This window comes from Hylobates moloch, unplaced genomic scaffold (genome assembly GCF_009828535.3).
Source record: "Hylobates moloch isolate HMO894 unplaced genomic scaffold, HMol_V3 SCAFFOLD_3, whole genome shotgun sequence".
Classification (NCBI taxonomy): domain Eukaryota; kingdom Metazoa; phylum Chordata; class Mammalia; order Primates; family Hylobatidae; genus Hylobates; species Hylobates moloch.
The window spans coordinates 82,026,523-82,054,208 of NW_026652278.1; the positions used below are offsets into that span (position 1 = coordinate 82,026,523).

The 27,686-nt window shown below is 45.1% G+C and overlaps 1 protein-coding gene across 2 annotated transcripts in view; it reads right to left on the bottom strand.

Annotated features, from left to right (window-relative positions):
- Window positions 1-27,686, bottom strand: part of FRMPD2 (FERM and PDZ domain containing 2) — a 119,584-nt gene that overhangs the window by 60,191 nt on the left and 31,707 nt on the right. For both annotated transcript variants that reach the window (XM_032171410.2, XM_032171400.2), the window contains 8 exons: window positions 25,684-25,875; window positions 23,852-23,984; window positions 23,093-23,180; window positions 21,473-21,605; window positions 19,959-20,030; window positions 15,592-15,766; window positions 6,455-6,602; window positions 5,644-5,782 (listed from right to left, as the gene is read on the bottom strand). In XM_032171410.2, coding sequence (XP_032027301.1) covers window positions 5,644-5,782; window positions 6,455-6,602; window positions 15,592-15,766; window positions 19,959-20,030; window positions 21,473-21,605; window positions 23,093-23,180; window positions 23,852-23,984; window positions 25,684-25,875 — 1,080 coding nt within the window. The remainder of the gene's footprint in view (window positions 1-5,643; window positions 5,783-6,454; window positions 6,603-15,591; window positions 15,767-19,958; window positions 20,031-21,472; window positions 21,606-23,092; window positions 23,181-23,851; window positions 23,985-25,683; window positions 25,876-27,686) is intronic.

Consider the following 27,686-nt stretch of genomic DNA (forward strand, 5'->3'; position numbering starts at 1 on the left):
CAGCTTTGCAAGAGATTATTTTCCATTTTGCAGATGAAAAAGCCAAGGCTCAGAAGGAAAACATGCCAAGGCCCTATAGCTACTGAACCAGAGGCCACAGCAAGAATGTCAACTGATTCACTGGGACACTCCTGGCTTAGAGCACCCTCCTACCAGGACTCCCCAACATAGCACCACCCGAAGCTGGCCTAGGTATGAAAAGGGCCCCAGGCCTGGGTACTGAGGGCAGGAAAGAGTTCAAGGGTAAGCAGTGACAGGGCTTGTCAAAAGGGCAGCGAGGAGGTTAAGGGGGCCAGGCCAGCTCTGAGACACTGCCTTCCTGGGGCAGTGTCAGGGGCAGAAAGTGAGGTTCCAGTCTCCATGGACCAGGATAGTCCCAGGAGAGGGGACAGATGGGAATTGAACTACAGTTCCCTGACAAGCCAGCTGCTGATGTTCTGATGGATGACTGTTATCTGTAGTGTCTTCCAGTCTGGGAGTTTCAACTCCATTCATTCACAGCTCTTGCACAAACTCCCTGTGCTTCAAGCACTGCTTTGGTGCTGGAGAAATGGCTACACAAAACAGACAAAAACACCCTTACCCTCAGGTGTTTTCTATGCTAATGATCAATAAAATGAATTCATCATCCCACGTGATGATAAATGCTGTGAACAAAAACCCAGCAGGGTGAGGGAATACACAGGGACTTTGAAGACCCCAGGACACAGCAGCACCTTCTGAAGCTGTACTGGGAGGAAAGCAAGACAATGTTGGGAGAGTCTGAGAAGTGTTTTTCAAACCACAGTCTGTAACCCATTGGTGAGCTATGAATCAATTTAGTGGCCCATAATCAGCATTTTTAAAATGAATGAAAATATAATAGGAGATATCAATGTGCATTGCTTATAGAAAGGATGCTCCCTATTTCCTGAGGTTTTTGCTTCCGTTCTGTTCTATATACATGTGTGTGTGTTGGGTTTTAATGTCCATTTATCCATGGCACATGGCAAAAAAATGTTTACAACCCACTGTTCTCACTGTTTTAACTGTTGGGCTTGTCCCTGCTCTTTAATCCAGTTCCAGAGCCAAGGCAGGCAAGTTATAACTGAGGTCACTCACAGCCCTCCCTCTCTATCCCACATACCCTATGAGGAATAAGACACAGAACTCTGTGAAAGTGTCCACACCCAGTGGTGGCTACTGCTTCTCCTTCTCAGACTCAGGGTGTATTAATCTACCAGGGTTGCCTTAACAAATACTAACTAGGGGGCTTAAACAATAGAAATTCATTTTCTCATAGTTCGGGGACTGGAAGTCCAAGACCAAGGCTTCTGCAGGTTTGGTTTCTCCCAAGGCCTCTCTCCTTGGCTTGCAGAAAGCCCCCTTCTCCCTGTGTCCTCACATGGCCTTTCCTCTGTATTTGTGCCTCCCTGGTGTTTCTTTGTGTGTCCAAATTTCTTCTTCTTATAAAGGCACCAGTCAGATTGGATTAGGGCCCACCCTCACAGCTTCATCTCAAATTAATCACCTCTTTAAAGGCAGTAACTCCAAATACTGTTAACTAGGGGTTCTACATATGAATCTGGGGGCTCAAGACTCAGCCTATAACACAAGGCCAGACCCCAATGATGTAGCAGACTAGAGCTTTAGGTAAACATGGCTCCTTTGTTCGCCAACGATGTAGTATCTCTGACCACTAAGTGCCCACTGGTGGTGGACGTGTATTTCTGGCCACATGTGACTATTCACCTTCTTTTTGAAGGAGGAAATGGGAAACAATCCTTCCTCCCTCTCAGTCTATGCACTTTGCAGTGTGAGCTCTATCCCTCCCTCCTAGGGTGACCATGGGGCTAGACTCAAGTCTAACCAATCAAAGCATGACATCTCCCTACACAATGATTGGCTTCAGGTGGGCACATGACTCTATAAGCACCAATGGGACAGAAGCCCAGGATTTCCATGCCATTTCCAGGGGAGAGACTCTCTCTCTTGCACAGGGCTGGAACCTGGAGGGTGGAACTGGAAAGCCATGAAAGGCAAATTTGACAGAGGAGAGCACAGCTCAGAGACACAAGAAGCCTAAGTCCTGCTGACATCATGTGAGTTCCTATCACCCAGGCTCCAAGGTAAGAGTGATTGGGCTAGAGGCTTGTCACAGGGATGCTGGGAGGCTGAGAAAGAACCAGAATCCTTTGGTTTTGCAAGCCAATAAATGACATGTTTTATTCAAGCCAGCCTGAGCTTGATTTTCTATCACTTGTAATCAACAGAATGCTGTGCAATCACCTGTGCTGGCCGAGGGTATGGGAGGATGCTAAAAAGGACCCAGAGGGTCCACTTGTGGGGCCAGGAACTCTAGGGGTTTGGTACTGGCCTTGAAAGGTATATAAGGTTGAGATGGATGTGCAGACATTATGGGAAAGGGCATTCAAAGGCCCAGTAACATGCCAGTTCTTAGGATCTCAAGGATTTAAAGGTCCTTTTGAAGATTTCTGGGGCAGAAGGGTGGAGTGCATGTGGTTAACATTTCTTTCTTTTTTTTTTTTTTTTTTTTTTTTTTTTTAGCAGTGAATTCCTCCTTCACGCAGTCCTCTTGAAGAAGACCATCTCTTCTCCAAGCTAAGCATTCCCCAGTGGCACCCAGCATTTGTCACATGACAGCGGCGAGTGCTCTCCAAGATAAAGCCCAGTGTGCTGGCTGGGAGGTCACCAGGGAAGAGATTGGTGGAAACTTCCCCTCCCTTGCTTCTTCCTCTCTGCTCCTACTGATGCATCCAGAGATGGACTCCACATTCAAATGTCGTGTCACACTGCTGGGTCACACTGCTCGGTCTCTGTTGAGGTCTGTTCCCAAGCCTTTCCCTTCATCCAGAACATGGGCAGGAGATGGGGGAAGTGCTTCATAAACCCCGAAAGCAAAATTACACTGCTCTCTGTAACAGCTCAAGTGGTTGGTTTCTCCTTCCTGCCTTTTGTCCCCATTTTAAATCCTAATTAGGTAGGTAAATACATTAGCATAATCCTTCCCTACTAATAGGCATCTGAAAATTAGATAACAAGTTATTAACACTATTAACTCCCTGAGGATTATAACAGAGGACTATCATAGGCAGTTAAATCAAAGAAACTTGCATATGATATGGCCGCAGGGGCAAGGGCTTGGCCAACAAGATTAGAATTGCCATTTGAGAAGAGTGTATCCCAGAAAAATCAGTATTGCCCTTGGAGTAACACATCTGGGCTCAAATTTAGACTTTACAATGTACTAGCCACATGAACTTCAGATCACTCTTCTAGAAAATTGAGTGATAATATCAACTCTATGATATTATCACACCAACTTACAATGTTGCTGTGAGAGGTAAGTGAGTTAACATAAATCGACAATGTCTAGGTAAATGCCAGGTACATAGTGATCTTTTAATAAAGGTTGGCTATTACTATTCAAAGCAAGACTAAGCAAAAAGGACAAATCTGGAGCCATTACATTACCTGACTTCAAACTACACTACAAGGCCATAGTCACCAGAACAGCATGGTACTGGTATAAAAATAGGCATATAGACCAATGAAACAAAATAGAAATCCCAGAAATAAACCCAAATACTTACAGTCAACTGATTTTTGACAAAGCAAACAAAAACATAAAGTGGGGAAAGGACACCCTATTCAACAAATGGTGCTGGGATAACCGGCTAGCCACATGTAGAAGAATGAAACTGGATCCTCATCTCTCACCTTATACAAAAATCAACCCAAGATGGATCAAAGACTTAAATCTAAAACCTGAAACCATAAAAATTTGAGAAGATAACATCAGAAAAACCCTTCTGGATGTTGGCTTAGGCAAAGACTTCATGACCAAGAATCCAAAACCAAATGTAACAAAAACAAAGATAAATAGATGGGTCTTAATTAAACTAAAAAGCTTCTGCACAGCAAAAGAAGCCATCAGCAGAGTAAAAACACAACCCACAGAATAGGAGAAAACCTTTGCAATCTATACTTTCCAACAAAGGACTAATATCCAGAATCTATAAAGAACTCAAACAAATCAGCAAGAAAAAAGCAAACAATTTCATCAGAAAGTAGACTAAGGACATGAATAGACAATTCTCAAAAGAAGATATACAAATGGTCAACAAACATATGAAAAAATGCTCCACATCACTAATGATCAAGGAAATGCAAATCAAAACCACAATGTGATACCACCTCACTCCTGCAAGAATGGCCATAATCAAAAAATCAAAAAATGATAGATGTCGGCATGGACGTGGTAAAAAGGGAACACTCTTATACTGCTGGTGGGAATGTAAGCTAGTACAACCACTATGGAAAGCAGTGTGGAGAGTCCTTAAAGAACTGAAAGTAGAACTACCATTTGAACCAGCAATCCCACTACTGAGTATCTACCCAGAGGAAAAGAAGTCATTATACATAAAAGATACTTGCACACTCATGTTTATAGCAGCAGTTCCCAATTGCAAAAATATGGAACCAGCCCAAATGCCCATCAATCAATGAGTGGTATATGTGTATATATACTACAATTTCTTTATCCACTCATTCCATAAAAAGGAATGACATAATGGCATTCACAGCAACCTAGGTGGAATCAGAGACCATTATTCTAAGTGAAGTAACTCAGGAATGGAAAACCAAACATCATATGTTCTCACTCATAAGTGGAAGCTAAGCTACGAGAATGCGAAAACATGAGAATGATACAATGGACTTTGGGGACTTGGGGAAAGGGTTCGGAGGATGAGGGATAAAAGACTACATGTTGGGTGCAGTGTACACTGCTCAGGTGATGAATGCACCAAAATTTCAGTAATCACCACCAAAAAACTTATTCATGTAACCAAACACCACCTGTTCTCCAAAAGCCTATTGAAATAAAATAAATAAATATAAATAAATTTTAAAAATAAAGGTTGGCTATTACTATTGATGATGGTGATTATGATAGGAATTCAATAAATTAGTAAATTACTGTCTTTAGGAGGTACCTATTAGACTAGAACTAGACTAGAATTATATTACTGAGTATAAACTGGATTTATTCATCTTTGTGCCTCCCAGAGCCTAGTAAAGAGTGCTCAATGAATGCTTTCTGGATGAACAGGTGGATGGGTGTGTGGGTGGCTGGGTGGGTAGATGGATGGATAGGTAGATGGATGGGTGGATGGATGGGTGGATGGGTGGATGGGTGGGTGAGTGGATGGATGGATGGATGGATGGACAGATGGGTAGATAGATGAATAGGTAGGTGGGTGGATGGATGGATGGATGGATGGATGGATGGATGGATGGACGGATGGATGGATGGATGGATAGATGGATGGATGGATGGTTGGATGGATGGATGGATGGATGGATGGATGGATGGATGAATGGAAGAAAGGATAGGTGAATGGGTAGATGAGTGGATGGATGAATCAATGAATAGGTGGACTGATGGGTGAATGGATGATGGATGGATGGATGGATGGATGGATGGATGGATGGATGGATGGATAAATGTAGTTTACTCCAATCTAGCTGGAAGATGCTAACAATACTCAAAGCAGAGTCTCCACATTACTAACACATGCCCTCATCCTGTAACTCTTTTTCCAGTGATCCCACACAAAGGCCCCAGGTGTTCACCCCTACCTCCTTAGGGTAATTGCCAAACTCAGCCTGCAAGGCAAGGACCCCCAGCTGCAGCAGCATCTCTTCATTGCAGTACAGCCTCTCCTCCAGGATATCTTTCCGAAGCTGCAGGTAAAACTGGTGCCTTGTCAGGCTGTGCCTGGAAAAGAAGTAGCAATAAAAAGGCCTGGGTTGCTAAGGGAAAGGGAGAATGTTAGCACCAGTGAGTTTTCTCGATGTGGGAAGTTGGGAAAGCAGGGAAGATGAGATGCAACTCAATAGAATTCAGAGGCAATGCCAGCAAGACAAGTATGGTCTCCTCCATTTACACCAGGCCTCCTGCCCCTAGTTTAGGGCCACTCTATGCCAGTCACTTCACACAAACTTACAGAGGTGTTTCCTGCTCTGGTTTGAGTGAGGAAGTTAATAATCAGTTCAGTGGTGTTCCTAATAAGCAAAGAAATAAAGAAGCACTGATCAAACTGCAAACCCATGTCTCTGTCCTCCAACCCTTATGACTGGGCTGCTGAGTGGTGTATTGGGGGTGAGGGGGCATTTTGGGGTCACAGACAGAGAATTTTGACCTTGAGTGGAGTATGTCTGAAACAAAAGGGCATATTCTCATTCTCACCAGGGCCTGCATAAAAAAACTGATTTTCCTCCTTTGTTCTATCTTGATCAGAATCCAATCAACAGAAAACCAACCACAACAGCTATTGTTATTTGTATGTAATTTACAGTTTGCAAAGCACTTGTCGATCCATTACCTCTCCATCAGCCTGGACATACATAAATCCCTTAAGGAACAAATGAACAGTTTTGCAGCACTCACTGGAGCAGCCCATAGTGGCTGACAAAGAACTTTATCCTCAGGAAGAGTGTGAAGGTATTCATGGAGGTCTTCTGAGGCTGCTCTCTCCAGCCTTCAGGAGCTATTTTGCACAATCTGGTTTCACTGTCCAGGAAAAAGAACTCTTTGCCTGAAATGGAAATAGAGCATGTGTGGAGGGAGAAGCAGTAGGGAATGCACTATCTCTCACACTCATAGCCCTAAGCCCTACCCAGAGAGTCACACACGAGCTGGGTAAGTGCAGGAGTGGGAGGTAAGTCTTTGCATACCTGGTACCGAGGAAGCTTTATTGGGGTCGTGAGGTGTCAAGAAGGAGCAGACAAAGAGAAGAGGGTCAAATAAGGAAAACTCAGCACCAAGAGGAGAAAACACCATTAGTTATCTTATCTTACAAGATGTCGCTTAATATCTGCCTTCAGCTATCATCTCATGGGTATGAAATGGAAAACCAAGGAAAGGAGTTTGACTAAGTTTGTGCAATGTGCCAGAACCCTCCACCTCAGCTGGACCACCCCCCTCCTCCCCAGCCATGGAATCCTACAGTCCAAATATGTGTGTCTTCCCAAATCCATATGTTGAAGCCCTAACACCCAATCTGATGGCATTAGGAGGTGGGGTGTTTAGGAGGTAACTATGTTTAGATGAGATCATGAGTGTGGGGCCCCCATGATGGGATCAGCATCCTTATAAGAGGAGGAAGACACCAGAGCTTCCTCTCTCAGCCATGTGAGGACACTGTGAAAAGGAGGCCTCTGAAAGCCAGAAAGAGGACCCCACCAGGAACAGAATCAGCTGGAATCCCGTTCTTGGACTTTCCAACCTCCAGAGCTGTGAGAAAGAAGTGTCTATTTTTGAGCCACCCCCTCTGTAGTGTTTTGTTAGAGCCGCCTGAGCTGCTTAAGACATGGTGTAAGTGGAGTCAATTTGCCCTTTGACCCAAGTGGTTCCAAATTGAAAATTCCAGCAACCCAAGCTCAGGACTTCAAATCCTGGCAAGTGTGTCCTCCAGTACCTCTGGGAGGGAGGCTGAATCAGCCTCAGCCACTGAAGGCCCCTCCCCCACCCCTCTGCTCTCTTCACAGCAAAGCTCAACCCCTCCAGTGCCCTCGGCCACTCCTGGGGACTGTTGCAGGTCTGCCCCTGCCCTGTTCTACCACACACTCAAAGTGGCTCCTCCTCAGTGCTCCACCCTTTCAGCCCAAAGCATTCTCTAGCAGCTTGCCTGGGCACAGGAGTCCTGCCCAGTTTTGGAAGGCAGAACTTTTAAACTGGTGACCGACCTCTTCTCCCAATGCATATGCATGGTGGGGTGGGGAGGGAGTGTCCACGGTTTAAACAGCAGTCACCACACCACACTCAGAACTCCATCCCCTCTGCCACCTGCCTCTGTCCTTGCTGCTGAATCTGATGCCCCACACTGTACTCACCCTTCCCTTAGGATGAATTCTCCCCAAGAGATAGGCAGTTCCCACCAAAGGTTGGTTGGTAAACCCTCCCAAGTTGGTCTATATCCAAACCCTAGAGGTAGTCACCTTTGAGTGATTTCCCCAAGATGACCCTAGCTAGGCAGGTGTAGAATTGTCCACGTGGGAGGGGCTCAGGATGGCCACCTGATTGGGAGAAGGCAGGTAGGAGATAAGTGGATTTGTGAGTGCAGGTGCACTCACAATGCAAGCACACTGGATTAGATTGCATTTTACAGATCAGTAACAACACAATTCCTAAAGACACCTGTATTCACACTTTACAAAGGTCGAACAAATATCAATTGATCACATCAAAGCATATAACAGTTGTTCTTCTTATTTGTGAGAGAGATCTTTAGAAGGTCTGATGAGAACTATGAGGATAAGAACATGCTCTCACCAAACCTGCTTGGTACAAAGAATAATAATACAAGTTCACGAGCTTCTCCTACTGGAAATGGGAAAATAGAGGAACACTGAGATATGACACCTAAGCCAGATGGGCTGGGAGAGAGAGGATTTTGCCAGAAGGCCAGTGTGATCCCAGCTCAGCCTCCACACAGTGGTTAAGGAAATCCAGCTGTGGCAACGTGATATTTACAGTAATGGTGTGAAAGTTATCAATACCAAAATGAGGTCACTTATGTCTAACCCTAATAAAGTGCAGCCAAAAGGCCATGAGGGAGGGGCACTCATGCATGTGCCTATACCAAAAAAATACCACAGGAAATGTTTTCCATACTGCAGCTTGCTATATGAGTCACACAAGGATAACCAGCAGCACAAGGACAGCCAGCAGCACAAGGACAGCCAGCAGCACAAGGACAGCTAGCCACTCACACAAGAACACTTGCATGACACTCTGTCTCCACTGATGAACTGATGTCAACTCCTGCAATAAGCCCCTGGAAAAAATCATCTTTTTGCTTCAAAACAACTCACGTGTACTTCTCTCTTTTGTCTTTAAAAGCTTCCCCTTCCCCCAGCCTCCTGGGATGAACCTGTAGTCCTCTAGAACATGCATATCCCGGATTGCAATCTCCTGCTAATTCCTGAATAAACTCTTTCTTTGGAAAGCCTGTCTCTCTTTGTTGTTATTTTAGGTTGGCAAAACCTGGTGTTAGAGATGTGGGATCCAAAAAGGACAAGCCTTTTCCCATATCAGTGACCGCAGAACACGTGCAGTGCCCACTGGAGCCCATTGTGCTCTCTGCTTCCAGGAATCATCTTTCTGCTGGTGCTAAGTTCTGTCTTGGATTTGAGCACCCTCGTTTTGGCTTGCTTTGACTTGATTCGAGATCTGGTTTTATAGGTCTGAAAGACATGGTCCTTCTTCTGAGTATTCTTTTGGTTTCACTTTTGTAGGGGATTTGGCATCTTTTCTGATGAGTACTCTTGGTGTTGGTTGTTTGTGCAAAGAATTTAAATCGGCATCAGATAGACTTTCCAAACATAATTCACCCCATGCATTTCTAAGCTTATGGACAAATTATACCAAAGATAATTTAGAGCTCCAATGGCCAGCTGGAGATCATTTGAACTGCCCAAGCTTGTTTTTTCCTTAGAATTAAAATTAGAAGACTGCAGCTATAAGGTCAGTTTGAATGGGGCACATATTTCAATTGGCATCTTGAGACTTCAAAATGCATTCAGGACTCAAAAATGCCTTAATGCAAATATCTCAAAGCTAGCTGAGACTCATTTGTCTCCAGAACCTTCCCTCCCCTATCTACAATTCCTCTTCCTCTTTGTCTTCCTCTAGCCGAACTACTCTTTTCCAAACTGCTCAGCTACTAATCCAATTCTTCTCTCCATGACCACCAAGTCATCTTTTAATATGTGAATCTTCCAGGGAAGTTCTAGATGGGTGGAATAAAGAAGTTAAAATATGCCATTTGGGCCTATCAGCTATTTAAGTTAAAGGCACTTTTAAGTGCACTTTTAAGATCAGGTGCAAATTGGCCACTTTGATCTTTGTGTTATTTCTTAAAGAAGATTAAATTCCCATGTGACAGTCATCCTCCCTCTCCTGGAAGGAAAGGCAACATCCTTATCTTCAAGGACAAGAAGTTTAGACACAGAATACCATACAGACCTTGTTGGAATAACTCTGATTTTTTAAGCCTCCTCATAATTTAGTCCCATTTTCACAATTAACTGTTTTTTGTCCAACCCAGTAACTAATTTGTTGGAGTCTTCATCTTCTTATGGGGGCGCCCATGCCACATAAAACATTTATTATGCTTTTCTCCTGTTGATCTTTCTTATGTTAGTTTACTTCTCAGACACAGCTGGAGCCTGTAAGGATAAAGGATAGAAGTGGAAGTTTTCCATCCTTACAGTTTCTGGCAATGAGGATGGGACCCCAACAGGCTGGACACCCCACTCACTCCAGCCTATGGATGAGATGCTGAGAGGCCTGACAAAAGCCCGCAAAAGGTGGGGATTCTTTCCAAAGCCAGCTTTCCCAAATATCTATGGGTAGTGCCTGGCTAAGAGAAGAAGGTAAACATTTTTTCTTGTCCCTTCTTTTCTAAATTTGAATTGGCAGGAGAAAAACATTTGTAAGGATGTTCTCTGAATTGTGACTCTTAGGAATTTGGTTCTAGGTTCTAACAGAAATAGCTCTTTTTTTTTTTTTAACCTCTGTCTTCTGTGTGATTTACCACAAGGATAAAAGTTATAATAAGACTCTCCTTTCATCTTGTTTTATGTCTCAAGAGCTCTGTAGCCAGTGAGGATATCTTCTCTGGTCTCCACCAGCCGGGTGGTGGAGACTGTCAGGTTTGCATCAGATGGCTAGCCAGCTGGCTAGGAGTCTGAAACATGAAGCGTCTCCTTGTCCCAGAGTGCCAGCTCACAGGGGAATTTGTCTCAATTGTTTCAACTCCACTACGTTGTTAACAAGTAAGGTCTTTGTTTTTTATCTTTGGGAGAGACGTTGGATCTTGAGGGGGGTACTGCATTTTTCATACTCTTTTTGTGGAAGACTCTCGCATCCATGGTTAAGACATTAAAGGCTTACTGGCTTTGAGTCACAATTGAAGTGGCTATACCTTTGGATATTTGGACTTTTGTGTCTAAAAGTATTTTTAGAGAACCCTCATCCTGAACAACTGTCATATTGGTATATGCGAGAAGATTTGGCTTGAAGGAAGAAAATAAACACTTTTATAAATTAACTATTTTCTCAGAAAAACAGAACTAACCTAAATGTTTTTTGAGTTCAGGTGATCTGGTATAATTTTTGGTAAATATAGAAGCTAGTTTAAGTTTTTTGGTTCAATTAAAATAGTCATGTGTGGAGACTTGTCAACATTAAACATAATACAGACATACGACTTCTTCTATCTGGATTTATCAAGCAAGAGCGTATGTATGTTTAAGATGATAAAATTGTAAATGTAACCTAAGAATAAAACATACAGTAAAAATAAATTGCTTGATGTGCGACAAATGTGACAACGAAAAAAGAGAGTTAAAAAAAAGCCATATGTTTTAACTTTTAGGTTCTTTACTTCTGTGGTATTTTTTAATACTTGCCTGATTTACTAACAATAAAAATAACTTAAGATAATGACTACATTTGTTTAATGTCTAATGGAGTTTTCATAAACAATTCAAACATAATTGTTAAAACCAAGTGAATTAATAAATGTAAATATAAATGAAATAGAGTATAAGTAAGCGTTTCAACAATGATTATGTTTTATAAGATATGTCTACTTAAAATGGTTTACAAAATCTTTTTGGTTACTTAAAACATTAAAGTTACAGTAAGTTAAATGAAATTATGAATATTCATTTAATAGACCATTTCCGAATAAGATATTATGCTGAAACATTAGTTGTTGAACATAAGTTTAAGCTTATATACTTTTGTCTCCTCATTGTAGAGGAACAAAAGATATTTGGGTCTGTTAATTAAAATGCTCTATTCTACACAGAAAAAATGTGCTATGAGGGAGCATATATTTCTAGGTGTTATAAAATAATGTTTTCACAAATTTGTAAAAGGTAGTTTATGATTGCTTACTTTCTAGTTTTCCAGTTTTCACTAAAAATTAAAGTTACCAAGAGTTTTTAAATTCCAATTACTATACGTAATTCTGTATACAAAGTGTACAAAAATGTAAGATATATTTGGGTGAGAAAAGTTAAAAGGAAGATATGAGAATGTGTTTTTATTTGTTGTTGTTTAAAAAAGTAATTTTCTCTAGTTGGAGGCTAGTGGAGGATTGCCTCAAAATGAATAAATAAAGAAAAAAGTGATATCAATAAAACTGAGTAAGAACATTATAAATGGTTTGAGAAAATTGCAAAAGGTTTACGGAAGATGAATATTATGAAAGAAATTTTTGTGTGATCAAGATAATTAAAATTAGAAGAAAAGTATTTATTTATGTTTTTCTAAAACTTGAGCCTTAATATCAAAAGCATACTTGTGCAAAACTATTATTTTGTCTTCTCTGTTAATAAAATAAAGTTATATTGCAGTATTAGCCTCTGCTGTTAATATTAATATGTTTTTCCTTAACTTTTTAGTAATTGGCCTAGAAAACAAAAATTTTGTGTTTTATCAAAATAGTTTCTTGTGCTCTGTGCTGTGTTTTATTAGGGCTTTTATTACTTAAAAAAACAAGTGATCTTCTCAATATTAAAAGAGCTAAGTTTTGACCATTATGTATTTGCCTTTTGAAGAATTTTAATTATCACTCTGGTTAAATGAATGACAATTATTTTACAGTGACCAGTGATTCTATTTTGATCAAGGGTTTTAAACCTTTTGACAGTTTTGACAACTTCCCAAAATCAAATTCTAAATTGAGTCTTCTTGACCTTGAACTTACTTTGGGTCTTTCCAGCTGGGCCCTTTGAAGCAACAAAGGATATATCCCTCACCTCGTAAAAGGTGTTAAACCAACTGGGTTTGTTCAACATGTTAAAACGTATGGGAAACATTATCCAATAACAAGTGGTGCCAAATCTTTAAGTTATATTTACAAATATAGTTTTGATATAAATGTTCCTAAAATTGTACAAAATTGCTAGAATTCCGATATGTCTTAGTATAATATTTGGCTATTATGTTAAAATGATATGAAGCAGGAGAATGGCGTGAACCCAAGAGGCAGAGTTTGCAGTGAGCTGAGATGGCGCCACTGCACTCCAGCCTGGGCGAAAGAGGAGTGAGACTCCGTCTCAAAAAAAAAAAAAAGATATATGCCATAGAAACAACGAAATTTATCTGTAAATTGCTGGTTATAATCAACTCTCTTCAGATTTTAACCATGGCCATTCTAAGTCCTTATCATCCATGGAATGTTGTGGTGTTGATACTTTTCTAAACACATTTGCAATCAGCTACAGTCCAAAAATTGCATTTTCTTCAAGGAGGTTCACAGAAAGGATGGAAAGAATTCTGCCAAGTTACAGGTTTCTGATAACTTCAAGATCAAACCATTGGACTAAGGAAAAATGTCCAGGACACTAAAGAAGAAACTGAGTTTGTGAAACTGCTAACCAAGATCAAGCAGAACAAAAATTAATTACATGAGGCTGAATGAATGGATGAAAAAGAATAATGGGTTTTTATAATTTTTACCTGAAATTTCACTAGTTCTTTAAGTGTTTTGTTTTCTAGATTTAAGGAAACTTTTTCATTGTACATTAGCTATAGTTTACAACAATATAATAAAGTATACTCTTGTGAACAAAATTAAAATATTTGCTTTTTCCCCCTTCCTGATCCAACCAGAATTCTAAAACTATCCATAAGCATTCTTATTTTCATGATAATATAGTGATATAAGTTCAATAAAAATATGCTCTCTTTGTAACAGGATACAATATTTAAAATTGGTTATATTACTAAGGCTTTGACTTGGATGTCATATTTGAAAATACACATAAAGTTACTTTAGCCAAACTGAGGTTTGTCTTGATTTGGCCTCCTAGCCTTGAGAGACTTTTAAAAGTCCAGGCTGAGATTCTTATCAAAAGTTCTAGCAGAACAAGCTTCAAAGGAGCCTACCTGGTCAATCACTATTCTTGATGCACTTATGCATCAAGGCCAAACTTGATGAGGCTAAACTTACTTAGTAAACAAATTTGTCTTATTGTGATTATCTTTAGTAAAAATGGGGGTAACTGTAGAAAAGAAATTATGCTTCTGAAGGAAGGTGAAAACTGTATTACACCTGTTATCTGACTGTAGCCCTGTTCATTGCTTTTGTGTGTTTCTAATCTACCTGTAGACTGAATTGGACCCTGAATTCTTCTTGCTTCCTTCAGTATCTGAAGAACAAAGAACAAGAACTGTTCTGTTCCTAAAGCCCATAAACTGAAGCTGGACAACAACTCAATGTAAAATTCTAGGAACAAGTCTCCTGCCTGATGTGCAGGCTACACAGAGAGTCAACCAAAATGCCCAATGCTGGTCTAGTGCTTCGAAATGACAACCAACACCTATGAAACAGAACAATGAACTCCAGACAGACTTAGCCTCAGAGCCACTCCTTCCAAACCTCCATGTTGCTTAAGTGAAGCTGAAAGAGGTTTTTACATCAACTCCTACTTGCTGGTCATTTCCCTTCAACATGAGAGTAGACCAACCAGGAAAGGTCCATCCCAGCACCGAGGAACAATCAAAACCTAACCACAGGATGATCCTGCAGTGATGCTTTCAGAGAAATAACTTGATCGAAAGGGAGAAATGTAAACATTATCAATACCAAAATAAGTCACTTATATTTAACCCTACTAAAATGGAGCTGGGAGGTCATAAGGGGGAGTCACTCATGCTCTATGCCTTTAATGAAAAATACCATAGAAACTTTTTTCCAAACCACAGCTTGCTACATGAGTCACACAAGGACAGCCAGCAGCACAAGGACAGCTAGCCACACAAGGACAGCTTGCCACACAAGGGCAGCTCGCCGCTCACACAAGAACACTTGCCTGACACTGTTTTCACTAATGAACTGGTGTCAACTCCTGAAATAAGCCCTCGGAACCAATCATCTTTTTGTTTCAAAACAACTCACATGTACTTCTCTCTTTTGTCTATAAAGGCTTGCCCTTGCCCAACCTCCTTAGATGCATCTATAGTTCACTATGGCTTGTGGATCCTATATTGCAATCTCCTGCTAATTGCCAAATAAACTCATTTTTTGGAGGGCCTGTCTCTCTCCACTGTCATTTTAGGTTGACAGCAGAAATAAAGAGTCTCTAATAGAACGTCAGAGAGGGAAGAGGGTATAGAAACCCTTTTTCTTGGATATTTAGAATGGAATCTCAATTAGCTCCTAGGGTCAGGGTACTAAGTCCCCATTAGTCCTGCATCATTAGATGGAAATGCTTTTAACATTTGCTTGTTTGTCTAACTTCAGTGCCCTGAGATCAATCAACCAGATCCAGCAAGCCACAGAAACCCACATCTTACACTCATTATTTTCTGACAACTTTCTGCACTTGCTTGATGCTTTATCCATGAGTACTTGAAGCCCTCGTCATGCTGACTAATGTCTAGGTACACAAAGGGAGGCACCCAAGTCTCAAACAGTTTTCCCAGAAGAAACAGAGCTCAGGTACCCAGATACCCGAGTTACCAGAGGCACCAGGCCAGCAGTGAGCTGCCCAAGAGATGCTTACCTTTCATATACGCCAAGCCAAAGTAGGTGAGTTCCTCGAGGTTGGCAAAGGATGTCACGGCATTGAAGACAGCTCCCACTGTTGATTCGACATCACATTTTACCTCCAGGTGCTGCCCGTTCAGCAGGACCACACAGAGGTCCCTGAGAGCCAAATACGATTTCCCTTTTTTGGTCTGAAAACAACAGTAGTATCAATTATACTACAATTATAAGTCATTGAGCCGTTAGTTTCTGCTGGTTACTGTACTAAGTACTTTACACACATTGTCTCATTTAATTGACAACTCTAAGAGATGAGTATATTTACAATTCCTATGCAGCAGATGAGAAACTGAGGCTCAGAAATGGTAAGAGTCTTGCCCAGGGTTTGCACAGTTCGTAAGGCAGGAACTGGACTCAAATCTGAGCCTTCTGCCAGGCTCAGCAGGGGCCAGGAAAGCTGGGAGGCCTGTCTGACTGATGTCTTTCTCCTGCAGAAATCCCAGCTGCCCCTTGGGCCCTGCTTCCTAAGAGGGTCAACCAGTGCCCTCATCAATGAATCATATGGCCCTGGATCAATCTGTCAATCTGACATTGTCTCCCCAGGCCCCAGCAGAGCACAGGTTAATTAATTCTAAACTTCGGAGAGAATTTGGGTGGGTGCAGATCCAATGAAGAGACAGAGCTGGAGCAAGGGGATTACCTAGACTCTAGAAATGGGTCGGCAGAGCCAAAGAGCCTCCAGAGTCTGCCTTCTGCCTCTTCATCTCCCACCACAGCCCCACCCAGACCACTGTCACCTTGGCTCAGCCTCCTGGACAGTTCATCACCAGGCAGCCGCCTGGGCCATTCTGCCTGTGTCTTTGCACATATAATACCCACTGCCCCTAGGGCTCTTCCACTCCCTCCCCACGTGGCAAACTCTTATGGATCGGTCAGGTCAGGCTCTGGAGCCCTTGTCTGTGGCTCTTCCTGAGTATCCCATGTCCCAAAGCCCAGCCTGGACCTCCCCCAGGAAGTTCTCTTTAGAAGGCAGTCATGGACAGACACTAGCATATGTGGCCTTAGCATATGTGGCCTTAGTGCCATTGAGACCATGCTTGTGGTCATACTATGACACTCCTGGCACCCAGGGGCAGCCTATGCACTCCAGGGGCCAGAGCAGATCTGAGGACCCTGTGGGAGGGGGTTTCACACATGCTGCTGGGCAGGGCTGATCACACAGGCATACTCCACGCCACCTTGGTTCCCACACTTGCTGCACACCAGAGTCACCTAAGAGGTGAGAGGACCACCCCCAAGATGGTTCTGTCAGTCTGGCACAAGGCCTGGGAAATCAATATCTAGTAAAGCTTCCCAAGGTGATTCTGCAAGAGCCAGAAAAGCTGGGAGGCAGGTCTGACCCGTTTCTTTCCCTTGCAGAAATCCCAGCTGCTTCCTGAGAGGGCTGCCCAGGCCCTCAGTGATGAATCGTATGCCCATGATGGGCCCCTGCTTGGGTCCAGTGCTCTGAAGCTGCCCTCTGGATATTTTTAATAGTTGTGTCTTGGAATGTGTGTTTTCTGAGTGAAGTCCCCAGGACAATGAGCGAGTATACAAAGCTTCGACTTTCAGCAGTCCTGCCTCCCCCCCTCCTTGGAGGGTTCTGGCTGCCAACTCCTCTGCTCTCTGAATCCCCATGACTTGCCCAGCCTCCCCTGCCCCTTCGTCCTCCCCACACAGTGACCTCTGCTGCCCTCCACTGAGGGCAGCCATGGCTCTCACTGCCCCCTAGTGATGCCCTCCTCAGGGGCTGGTGGAGGAAAAGCCCCAAGCAGGCACATGCACCCAAGGCATGTCAGAGAAACCATGACAGTGGCTGTCCCCACCCTGGGCCAGGAGCACCAAAGCTCTTTCTCTGGGCAATTCAGCAGGGACAAGCCTCTCACCCACCCAGCTCCCAAGCCGGGTACCAAACGCATCTCCATACAAAGGGTGTAACCCCTTGGGGGACCACTGATTGTCTGGGCTGGGACAGCAGAGTCATGGGAAGGGAGCTTGGGCTTTTTCACCCTGCTTGGGGCATGGTGCATGGATCCAGCAACTGGTGTGGCAAAGTCACAGGGCAGGGTCTCAGGTACCTGCAAGAGTCTCTGTCCACCTTGTGAATATCCCTATGCCCAAGAGAATGTGACATTAAACAGCAAATAAAAAATAAAAACACCATGACATGGTGAGACAGAGAAAGCACATATAGAGAAAAAAGAAAACGTTTTATATTTTAGTTCCTATGGTGGCTGCTTTTGAACACACGGTGCTGCCTCTTCACGTTTCAGTGAGCCTATTTGCCAGCGTTTCCCACAGGACAGCCATGCTGTAAGGGGAATCTGTTTTGTTCCCAACACCCACAGGGAAGCAGAAGGAAAGGGTGTGTGTACCAAGAACTCCACTTGGAGGGAGAGATAGGGAGCTACACTGACTGAGGACCCTGGGGACAGGAAAGGAGGGGCTGAAGCAACAGGGGCAAATGCTCCAGCCCAAGCCAGAGAAAGACAGAGGAAATCCTGGGAATGGGGCCTCCCCTTTCCCAGGTAAGGGACAGAGGTCCAAAAAGTCTTTTACTGAGGGAGCCCTCAGTCACTCTCATACCCTTCTGGCATCTTCCTAGAGGCTAGGGTTCAAGATCCCCTCTGAGGATTATAACTATGCTCTTAGACCTGGTATATAGGTCAAGATGCTCGCCCCGGACAGAACTGGGACAATAGCACCATTCCCATCGCCTGGAGTCTTGGTACCTAAGCACTGCACAAGCATCCCTGCAGAGTGGGGGAAGCTGGCCCCCATCACAGCAGGTCTGGCCCATCTACCTAGTGGGTAGAGGAGTCTCCAGTCACCTAAGACATGTGACCATAGGGATGTCAGGAAGGGGTCCCTGGGTGAATTGCCCCTTCTTCCCCTCAGCTGAGGGCAGGTGGCTTGAAGGGGATGGGCAGAGGTGGGACTGGCCTGAGGAGGCCATGTCCCTCTGACTTGCAAGCCCCATACAGGAAGTGTCCTCAGAAGGTTGTAGACCCCCAGAGTGAGCGACTCTGATGCCCCCAGCCCCTCACACACCAGCGTCCTTAGGTTTAGCATTTTCATGCTTTAGGTAACTCAATCTTGCATACTTGGGATGTAAAAGTTATCATCCCATTTCATACTTTTTGTGCCAGTGCAGGTGGACCAGGCACACAGTGGGTGCCCATCAGCATGTGCTGCATGAATTGATGCAGTTGGTCATTGCATAGGAATTGGAGGCCCCGGTCACGCAGGCATCCCACTTGCACTGACCAGTTTGCTTCGACATTTTTAGGACTCAGGTGTAGAGGAAATGATGTCAGTGCACTGCAACAGACATCCCCTTGACAGGGGGGTGCATGGAAGCTGGGATTCAATGGGATTTTGCTGGAGTGAGCCAGAGGTGGCCTCATTGGTGCTTTTCAGGACAGGAAGGACAAGTGGTGGGCGATGCAGGAGCCTGGGAGGAGAGAGCCTCTAGCCATGCCCCACTCAAGCCCTGCCTCCAGGAGGCCCTGAGCAGAGGCCCAGAAAGCCAAGTTGACAATGTGTGCGCTTCCAGCCCTGGGGGTTGGGGAGATGGGAAAGGCTCACATCCAAATACTCAACATTGACTGAGAAGCTCTCGGTCCCAACTGGGCCCTGGACAACAGAGATATGGGCCTAAACATGGATAGATACGTTCTGGGAAGCTCAGGGTGAGACCAGCCACACATGGGGCTCTGCAGGGGACGTGCTCAGGCTCTGGGGCAGGGAAGCGACAGCCCACACAGCATTTGCCCTTTCTGAAAAGCCCACATGGCTCGCTCCTTGTCTTCTTCACCCAGTCTTTGTTCACAAGATGCCTCCCCAGAGCCACTTTCCTATCTAAAAGAGCATACTCTCCCTCCTACCACCTGCCATGCTCCATCCTCCTCCCTTCTTTGTTGTTTTTTTTTTTTTTTTTTTTCCACAAATCACTACCTGGCATTCTTTTATATTTATGCCTTTGTCTGTCTTTGCCTCCTCCTTCTAGAATGTAATCTCCACATGAAATGGACTTTGTTTCATTCACAGCATAGATGGGGCCCTAGAATAGTGCCCAGCACCTGGTAGATGTTTCACAGCATTCCCTAGCTGAGGCTGGGAGGGCCAGCAGGACTCAGCTGGAAGTCACGTGGGGCCCCTTTGACAGGCTGAAGGGAAAACAGCAGCAGTGGGAGGCAGTGATGGTTCTGGCAGGGGTCTGGGGGAAACTGAATGCCACTGGGGTGTCCTCATGTGAGACCCCATTCAGACACAATTGGCCTCCCGCAACTGCCCACTTCCCTCGCCACCCTCCATCCCTGCCCAGTCTAGCCCAGTAGTTACCACAACCGATCCCGGCAGATGTAGTGTCATCGGGGCCTCTCCAGCCAATAGGATGAACTCTGGCCTGGAAAACTGGAGGAGAACAGTCACATATGGTAGAGAAGACGACAGATTCCAGGCTTTGGGTCTGGGCTTCCCCCATGATGCACCTCTGCAGCCCCCACCAGCACACATTCCCCAGAGCCAGCAGGAAACAGGCCAAGATGGGGCTGACCTGGGCTGAGGCCCCAGCTGAATGGTACATCTTGGAGCAGAAGTCTTACAGGTGGGTATAGGGTATCAGCAACGTTCTGGCTCTTAAGTTGGGTACAGGGGAGTTCGGGGTGAATTATAAGTTTCATAATTCACACAGAACTCCATCTTTAGTATGCATCAAAAGTATAAAATGTATTGTATAATATAAATATAAATGCAATAAAAATATTTTAAAAAACAAAAATACTTTTAGATTTAGATGAGCTGAAACGTTTTCTAGCTCTAGATGTTGAATCAACAGCTTAGTGGGCAGCTCTTGTTCTCAGTGTATTTGTATTACACTTGACCCAGAAAACACTGCAATATCCATCACTAGCTAGACCCAGCTATCCCCCTGTGGGATGCATATTCTCAACCCATTTTACAGGTGAGGAAATTGAGGCTCCTCACCATTAAAAAAAAAAAAAAAAAGCTTAAGAAGCTCACCTGAGTCATATAACCAGCAAGTGATAGAGTTGGGTGGGGCTTCTATAGTGCCCCCAAGTGTACCTAGCAGCACTCTTGTCCCAAGAGGCCAAAATTCCAGCCCAGAAGTGACTTGCGTTCTGCAAGAGTTCCCAATAGAAGTATCTTTAGTGAGTGATCCGGAAGAAAAGCCAAAGGAGGTGGACAAAGCCTCTCAGAAGCCTCTTCATGCCCTCCACCAAGTTCATGGAGGCCACAGAAGGGCCTAGGAGGACAGTGCGGGCCGCGCCAGGGTATGGGAACCATAGGCCAAACAGGAAGAGGGACATCCTGAGGCTATTTGGAGCTCAGTTGAGTCGAGGGACCTTAACTAACTTTGACAGACAGACAGGCACATTCCCCCTAACCCTATTACCCTCTTAGGGTTACCCAGCTGGAAGGATAACTCTGTCCTCCCTAAAGAAGCTCTCCCTGCGGCCCTGGATCTGTGCTCCTGCCTTTCACCTGTGTAGAAGGCCCCTTCCAAACACATTCTGCCTTGTCAGTTCTTGAATCACGTAGCACGCTCTACCACCACCCTGCGCACCAGTGGCTTCCTCTAGGGTGGGACCCAGCATCTTCAACCCTACATCCTACACAGTGTCCCCCATGGAGCCTGCCCCAGTGAGGCCACTCAGTGAATGTCTATGCCCTAAGTTGCAAATTTCAGGTTTATGTTAGTCCAATCCTATAAACCTCAGCCCAGGGAAGTTGTCCCCTAGAAGACCCTGCCGATTTTCAGCCACTGTGCCAGACACCCACAGCTCCTTGCTCAAGCTTCCTTGAGGAGTGCCCTTCAGCATTCTTTTGCTTACCTTGCTCCTTCTTTGCAGAAAACTCCTTTGAGAAGGAGTTGTTGGCCATGAGCTGTCTGCTGCTGAGTGCACAGATCCAGAGCTGAGCCTCCGGCCCTCCTGCTGGTCCTGGGGATCTGCTCCTGGAAGAGCGCTGGCCAGGGGTTGAGAAGGGGTGAAGCACTTAGCAATGGCAAGGGCTTCGATGGCATGAAAGACCACCCGCACAGGGGCTCAGCTGGGCAGGGTGCACCCACTGATGCATGTCACCTTCTCCCCCACCTATGGGGGAGTTACATCCACTTTTCAAGTGGGGGAAGCTGAGGCCTGGAGAAGCCAGGCTGCACAGCCACTGGGGTGCGGCGGAGTTGGAGGTACAAGGCACAGTCGACATCTCCACCCCATGGCTTTGCCTCTCTGTTTGTGGTGCCAGGACCCCAGGTCTAGAGCAATCACCCATCAGGTCATGGGATTGCAGCTGTTCTGGCTTCTTTAGAATTTGATACATTGTTCAAAATATTTTGACAATAAAATATATTGTTTAAGGAATCAGGGGGTAAAAATTGTTTTCATTGGGAAAATAAAGTTTTAAATGGCAGGAAAAAGTATTGCAAGATAAACTCTACAATATCCAATCAGGGCGCCAGCTGTGGATTTGACATCAACTATGACAAGACACTGTTACAGCCCTCAACAGGTCAATATGTGAATAAATAAATCACCCAAACTTCAAAATAAACATGGTTCCAGGTCCAGGAAGATATGAGCCCATCTAGGTTTTGATCTGATTCAAGCATCCTAAGTTAGACAATTGCAAAAATGTCCACAATTCTTCTCCCTGATCTGCACCCTTTGCAATCTGACTTTGCATCCTCCTGCCATCAAGAGATGGAATCTATTTCCTACTCCTTGAAATGAGGCTGGCCTTTAGGCTTGATGTGGCCAATAGAATGATGTGGAAATGATGGAAGGCCAGTTCTGAAGGTTTTATGCACCTCGCCACCCTCTCTCCTCTCTCTCCTCTTTCTCTCTGTCTCTCTGTCTCTCTCTCTCTCTCTATCTCTCAGTTCCTCTCTCTCAGTTCTGCCATTGTCACAAGAACAATCCTAGGCTGACCTGCTGGTGGAGGAGAGCCAGAGCTTCCCAGACAATGGCCATTCACCCCCTAGGAGAAGCTGGCTAGCTGAGATGAAGATAGTCACAAAGGCAAGAAGGCTTTCAGCAGAGTCTAGAAGACCTCCCAGCTGAGCACAGCCTAAATGACCAACTCACAGAATCATGAGCTAAATACATAATTGTTGCTTTTAGCCACTGTGTTTTGTGCTTGCTTGTTATGCAGCATGGTATGGCAATGGATAATGGCAACAATATTGAGGCATGTTGCTGCTCCGCCACTCAGCCTGAGTATGGTTCCCAGAGGAAACAGGATGCCCTGACAGCACAGCTGCCACCAGGCCCCTCATTATCTTGGCTTCAGATCTGCTTAAATGTGGCTTCTTCATCTGCTAATGGAATAGCATTGGCATTTTATGGAGGAGCAAGAGGCTTCTCATTAATAATCAGTAAAGAAATAAGGTACTATAGCCCCCACACCTATGTCTCACATCAAGTTCACGGCACCCTTTAGGCCTTGCTGCTTACCGGTTAACAAGGAGGCTGCAGTGACTGTGTGTCGAGGTGCTCCAACGGGGTTCTGGCGAGCTCTGGGTCTCTGTGCTTCTTTCTGAAACTAATCAAGCAGCACGGTAGAGGGCATGGGCAGAAGCCAAGATCACGGCTCTCTTAAATCAGGCATCCCAGAGCATGAATGGCATCATGACTTACTAGCTATGTGACCTTGGTGAAATTCCTTAGCCTCTCTGAATCTGTTTCTTCATGTACAAAACAGAAATGACAGTTACAGAGGGTTGGAGGGAAGGTTACAAGGGAAGATAAAGCCTAATGGCAAAGTGCACTTTGTTTTAGAGACAACAAACAATGACATTAATTAAAAAAAAGAAAAGCTCAGATTTAGTTGAAAAGTAGAGAACAGTAGATTTGAAGATTATTCCAAAAACCACCCTTTTAACACACCCAGAACAATAACTGAAAAAAATCAAGTTTTTCTTTCCTTGTTGTTTGTTTTAATTTGGATTTTCTCAAGTTGGACAGTTAGAACTCATTTTTAAAGTTTTCATTTGATATAAATAACTGTGTTAAGTTGTGTCCCCAAATAAGACTTTCCTGGGAACACAGGTGAGTCCTAAGTTCAGCCCCTTCTCTTCAAGGGCTTCCTGAAAGAGTGGCACTTACATACGCTTTCTCTGCCATCACACTGTGGATGTGTGGCCCATACAGGGCAGGAAACAATAGAATGAGTACCATCAGCCCACTCAGGGACTGCTCAGGGCACGTACCCACCTCTGCAAGGATGCAGACACTCCGGGGCCTGTGCCGCTGGGCTCTCACTGCTTGTCCCATGCAGCCTCTTCCTGAGCAGGTAGCTTCTGTTCTGCTGCACAGAGGAGCTTTCCTCCACAACTCTTTTCTCCACCTGGGGGTCAAGTGCATCACACATCCACATCCCAAGATAAGGAGGGGGCGTTTTTATAGATACATGCAAACTGGCTGTCAGACTGAATCAATGTGGAGCTGTCTGCCCTACACAGTGACCTAATGATGTGTTCTCTGGCACCCAGAATGTGTTCTGTGCCCATCCCCCACATGCACCCTGAAGGCACTTCACTCCCCACTCCAGACCTGCACACTCACACACATCTGTGCCTTTGCTCATGCATTCCCTCCGTGACTAGAGTCTCCCCAGAAGCTCCTCTGTGCCCACAAGACCCAGAGCTGTGTCCTCTCTACTTCTAAGCCTCTCCACCTCTGCCCTCTGATCACCTTCCCTTATCACTGCACTCACACCTGGCTCTGTTGCATCATGTTCCATGAGTGTGCTGCTTGTCTGTCTCCCCTAACATCTCTGTGTGCTTTATGCACCACCGTAGCACACCTAATGCAGTGCCCAATGAATGTTGAATACGTGACTGACATCTACCTTGCAGGTCCCTGATGGAAATGTTGCAGGTCAATACAGTGTCTATCCAAGGACAATGGCACACCAGTGGATGGTAGACTTTAGTATCTTTCAAATAAATATAGCCCACTCCCCCAACCAAATCCTCTGGCTCAATTCATAGGAGCCACATGTTTCTATGCCAAGAGAGAAGGGGTCCAAAAAGGAGGCTTTCTCTGATGGAAGAGGCCTTCTCTGATTGACTGTTGCCACTGTCCACCCTGCTGTCCCCTCATCTCCATCCACATGGCCCCTCATTTTGTCTCAGCTCATCCTGGTCTCATCCTGGTCTCAGCTCATAGGTCTCAGCTCTCCAACTTGTCCCTGGACAAGTGCAGCCACCCAACTGGCCTCTAGCTTACCTGTCTCTGGTTCCTCCCAAATACAGACTTCCTTACATTTTGTGCCACAGGCACCTCACTTGCCCATCCTACCCCAGCTCCACCCGGGTCTCATGGGGGACCAACTCCATGGTGCCATTCCCACAACAGAGCTCCCCAGGGGGCCAGGCTGGGTCTGTCTCCAGCTGAGACTATATCCTTCAACTTGCCAGCTGTACTACCATCACTCCCCTCTCCCAGGAACATTTCCCCAGTAAATAACTTGCACAAGAATCCCTGTCTCTGGGTTAGCTTGGAGGGAATCCAACCTAAGCTAAATGCCTCCCATGTGCCAGGCCCCTTGCTGCACTCTGGGGAGTGCACAGGGCAGCAAGCAGCACAGTGTGACAAGCACAACAAAGGACACCCCACAGGTACAAAATAGCAGAGGGGAGGGTACCCAGGGACCACAAAAATGAAGTCAGGGAAGGCTTCTGTACAGAACCTAGAGTTGAATTTTGATAAGAAAACTGAATCATGGGTTCTAAACATGATTGCTTTATGTAAGGACGCACTTGCAAAGATGTGAAGGGTCTTAGCCATGCGACAAACTGGGCCTTGCCTAAAGGTCTTTGTCAGCACTGCCCAATAGAACTGCAATGACAAGAATGTTCTAGATCCACCCTGTTCAGTAGGGTCATCACCTGCTACAAGTGGCAACTGAGCACTTGAAATGTGACAGATGTGACTGATTAATTTTTTATTTTATTTTAGTTAATTATAATTTAACTAATTCAAATTTTAATAGCCACACATGGCCAGCGGCTACTGCTTGAAAAGCACGGTTCTCTACTGACCTCAGAAATGGTACCCAGAACCAAGCCAACCAGCCTTCTGATGTGGAGACCAGCAGGGGCTGGGTAGACAGACACTTCTTTCTCATGAACCCGACAAGCTTCCAGAACCGACTGCAACGTGCACCGCCTGTGAGGCTGGTCTTCACACATGGTCAGCAGGATGGAGTGCAGGGGCTCGCGGAGCTGCAGGGGCTGGAGGCAGACAGGGCTGGTGAGAGGAGAGGGCAGCCAGAGCTGCTGCTACGAGGCCAGCACCTTGTCAGGCAGGCCTTGGAGACATGGAAACAGGTGTTCCCACAAGCACCAGAGCAGATGCCTGCTCCTTCTGGAGAGTTTAAGGACAGACACAGGATCCATCACTGAGGCCACAAAGTGCAGAGCAATCATCTCTGCATCAGTTTTGTGTCACCTGCTGCCTTCTAAACCAGAACACCCTTCTGCCCAAGCATGCTTAGAATGCTCATGAAAAATAGATGCTTTGACAAGATGGATTTCCACCTGTGCCAAGCACCCCAAATCAAACCAGAGGTCAGCCTTTCACTCAAGTTCATCTGCGCAGCTTGTCATTGTCTCCAGTCACTCAGGGGGTCTCACTTGGCCTTTCCTCTGGAATGTGAGCTGCAGGGACATACAGACCGTGGCCTATTCCCATTCACTTCGGAACAGCCAGCAGTCAGCACAAATGCTCAGTCGTTGTTGGTTGAACTTTATGTCATGTGTACACATTGAGCAAAAGAAAACAGAAGCATCTTATAAGCATTTCCCTCATGCATTTAAATGACCACAATTCATATGTGAAAGGCCTCAAATTCAGATTCAAAATCAGACTTTTTCTCAAGCTCAACCCACACTGCAGGTCACTTTTCAGATAAAGGCTACACTACCGCTTCTTGCCGGGAAGCATCAGCTGTGAGCACCTATCTCTGTGTACAGCCAAGCTGCTGAGTCCTGCCGTCGCAGTAAATCCAGGCGTCTTTTGCACCTGGTCTGCACAGCCACACCAGATACAGTCCCTGCCTCCAGGAAAATAATGGTGTGACGAGAGAGACGGTCACTAAAAGAGACAAAGACCATAGAAGATGACAAGGGCTTTGACCTTGGGAAGCACAGGCCATGGCACTAATGTAGAGGAAGGGGCTTAGCCAAGGCTGGAGTTAACCAAGAGGAAAGTGGAGAGTGAGGTGCTGGTGAAGGGATCAGTGTGTGCAAAGGCATGAAGGTGCAGATGAGCTGATATGCATCTGAAGGGAAAGGGATTATGAGCAGGACAGGGGCCTGGGGGAAGATGGCAATGTGGGGTCCCTTGTTCAAAATTATTAAGAATTCCAAGACAGTGTTAGCAGAGCATTAAACTAAATGCAGGACCCTGTGCTATGACACAGGGTCACACACCCAGGACATACACCCAGGAAGCCGGTCCTGATTATGGCAGAGTGCCAAAGGGGAACCAGATGGGAGCAGGGACCCTATCCTAGGCTCCAGGTGTGTCTCACTGAGAAGCCAGAAGGCAACCCCATGGGCAGTGAGGTGTTACAAAAGGTTGCATGTGAGGACGGTCATGAGCTGGTCTCTCTTTTAGAAAGACCACCCAGGAAGCACCCGGATATTGAATTGGAGAGGGTAGGGGTGAGTAGAAAGAAAGGCAGGAAGGAAGGAAGGGAGGAGGAGGGAGGGAGCTAGTCTGGCCGGGTCAGCTGAGCAGGGCTCTCCAGCATGTGTTCTTGTGGCATCAGTCTCTAAGGAATTGTTATAGTGTCAAATGGAAATGTACGCAAACACTTCTATTCTGTAGTCGAAAATTGTGTAAAATATTAGGATATTTTTATGTATTTCTTTTTTGAGACAGGGTTTTGCTCTGTTGTCCAGGCTGGAGTGCAGTGGTTTGATCTCCACTCACTTCAACCTTCCCCTCCCAGCCCCCAGGGTTTAAGCGATTCTCATGCCTCAGCCTCCCAAGTAGCTGGGACTACAGGCATACGCCACCACACTCAGCTAATTTTTTT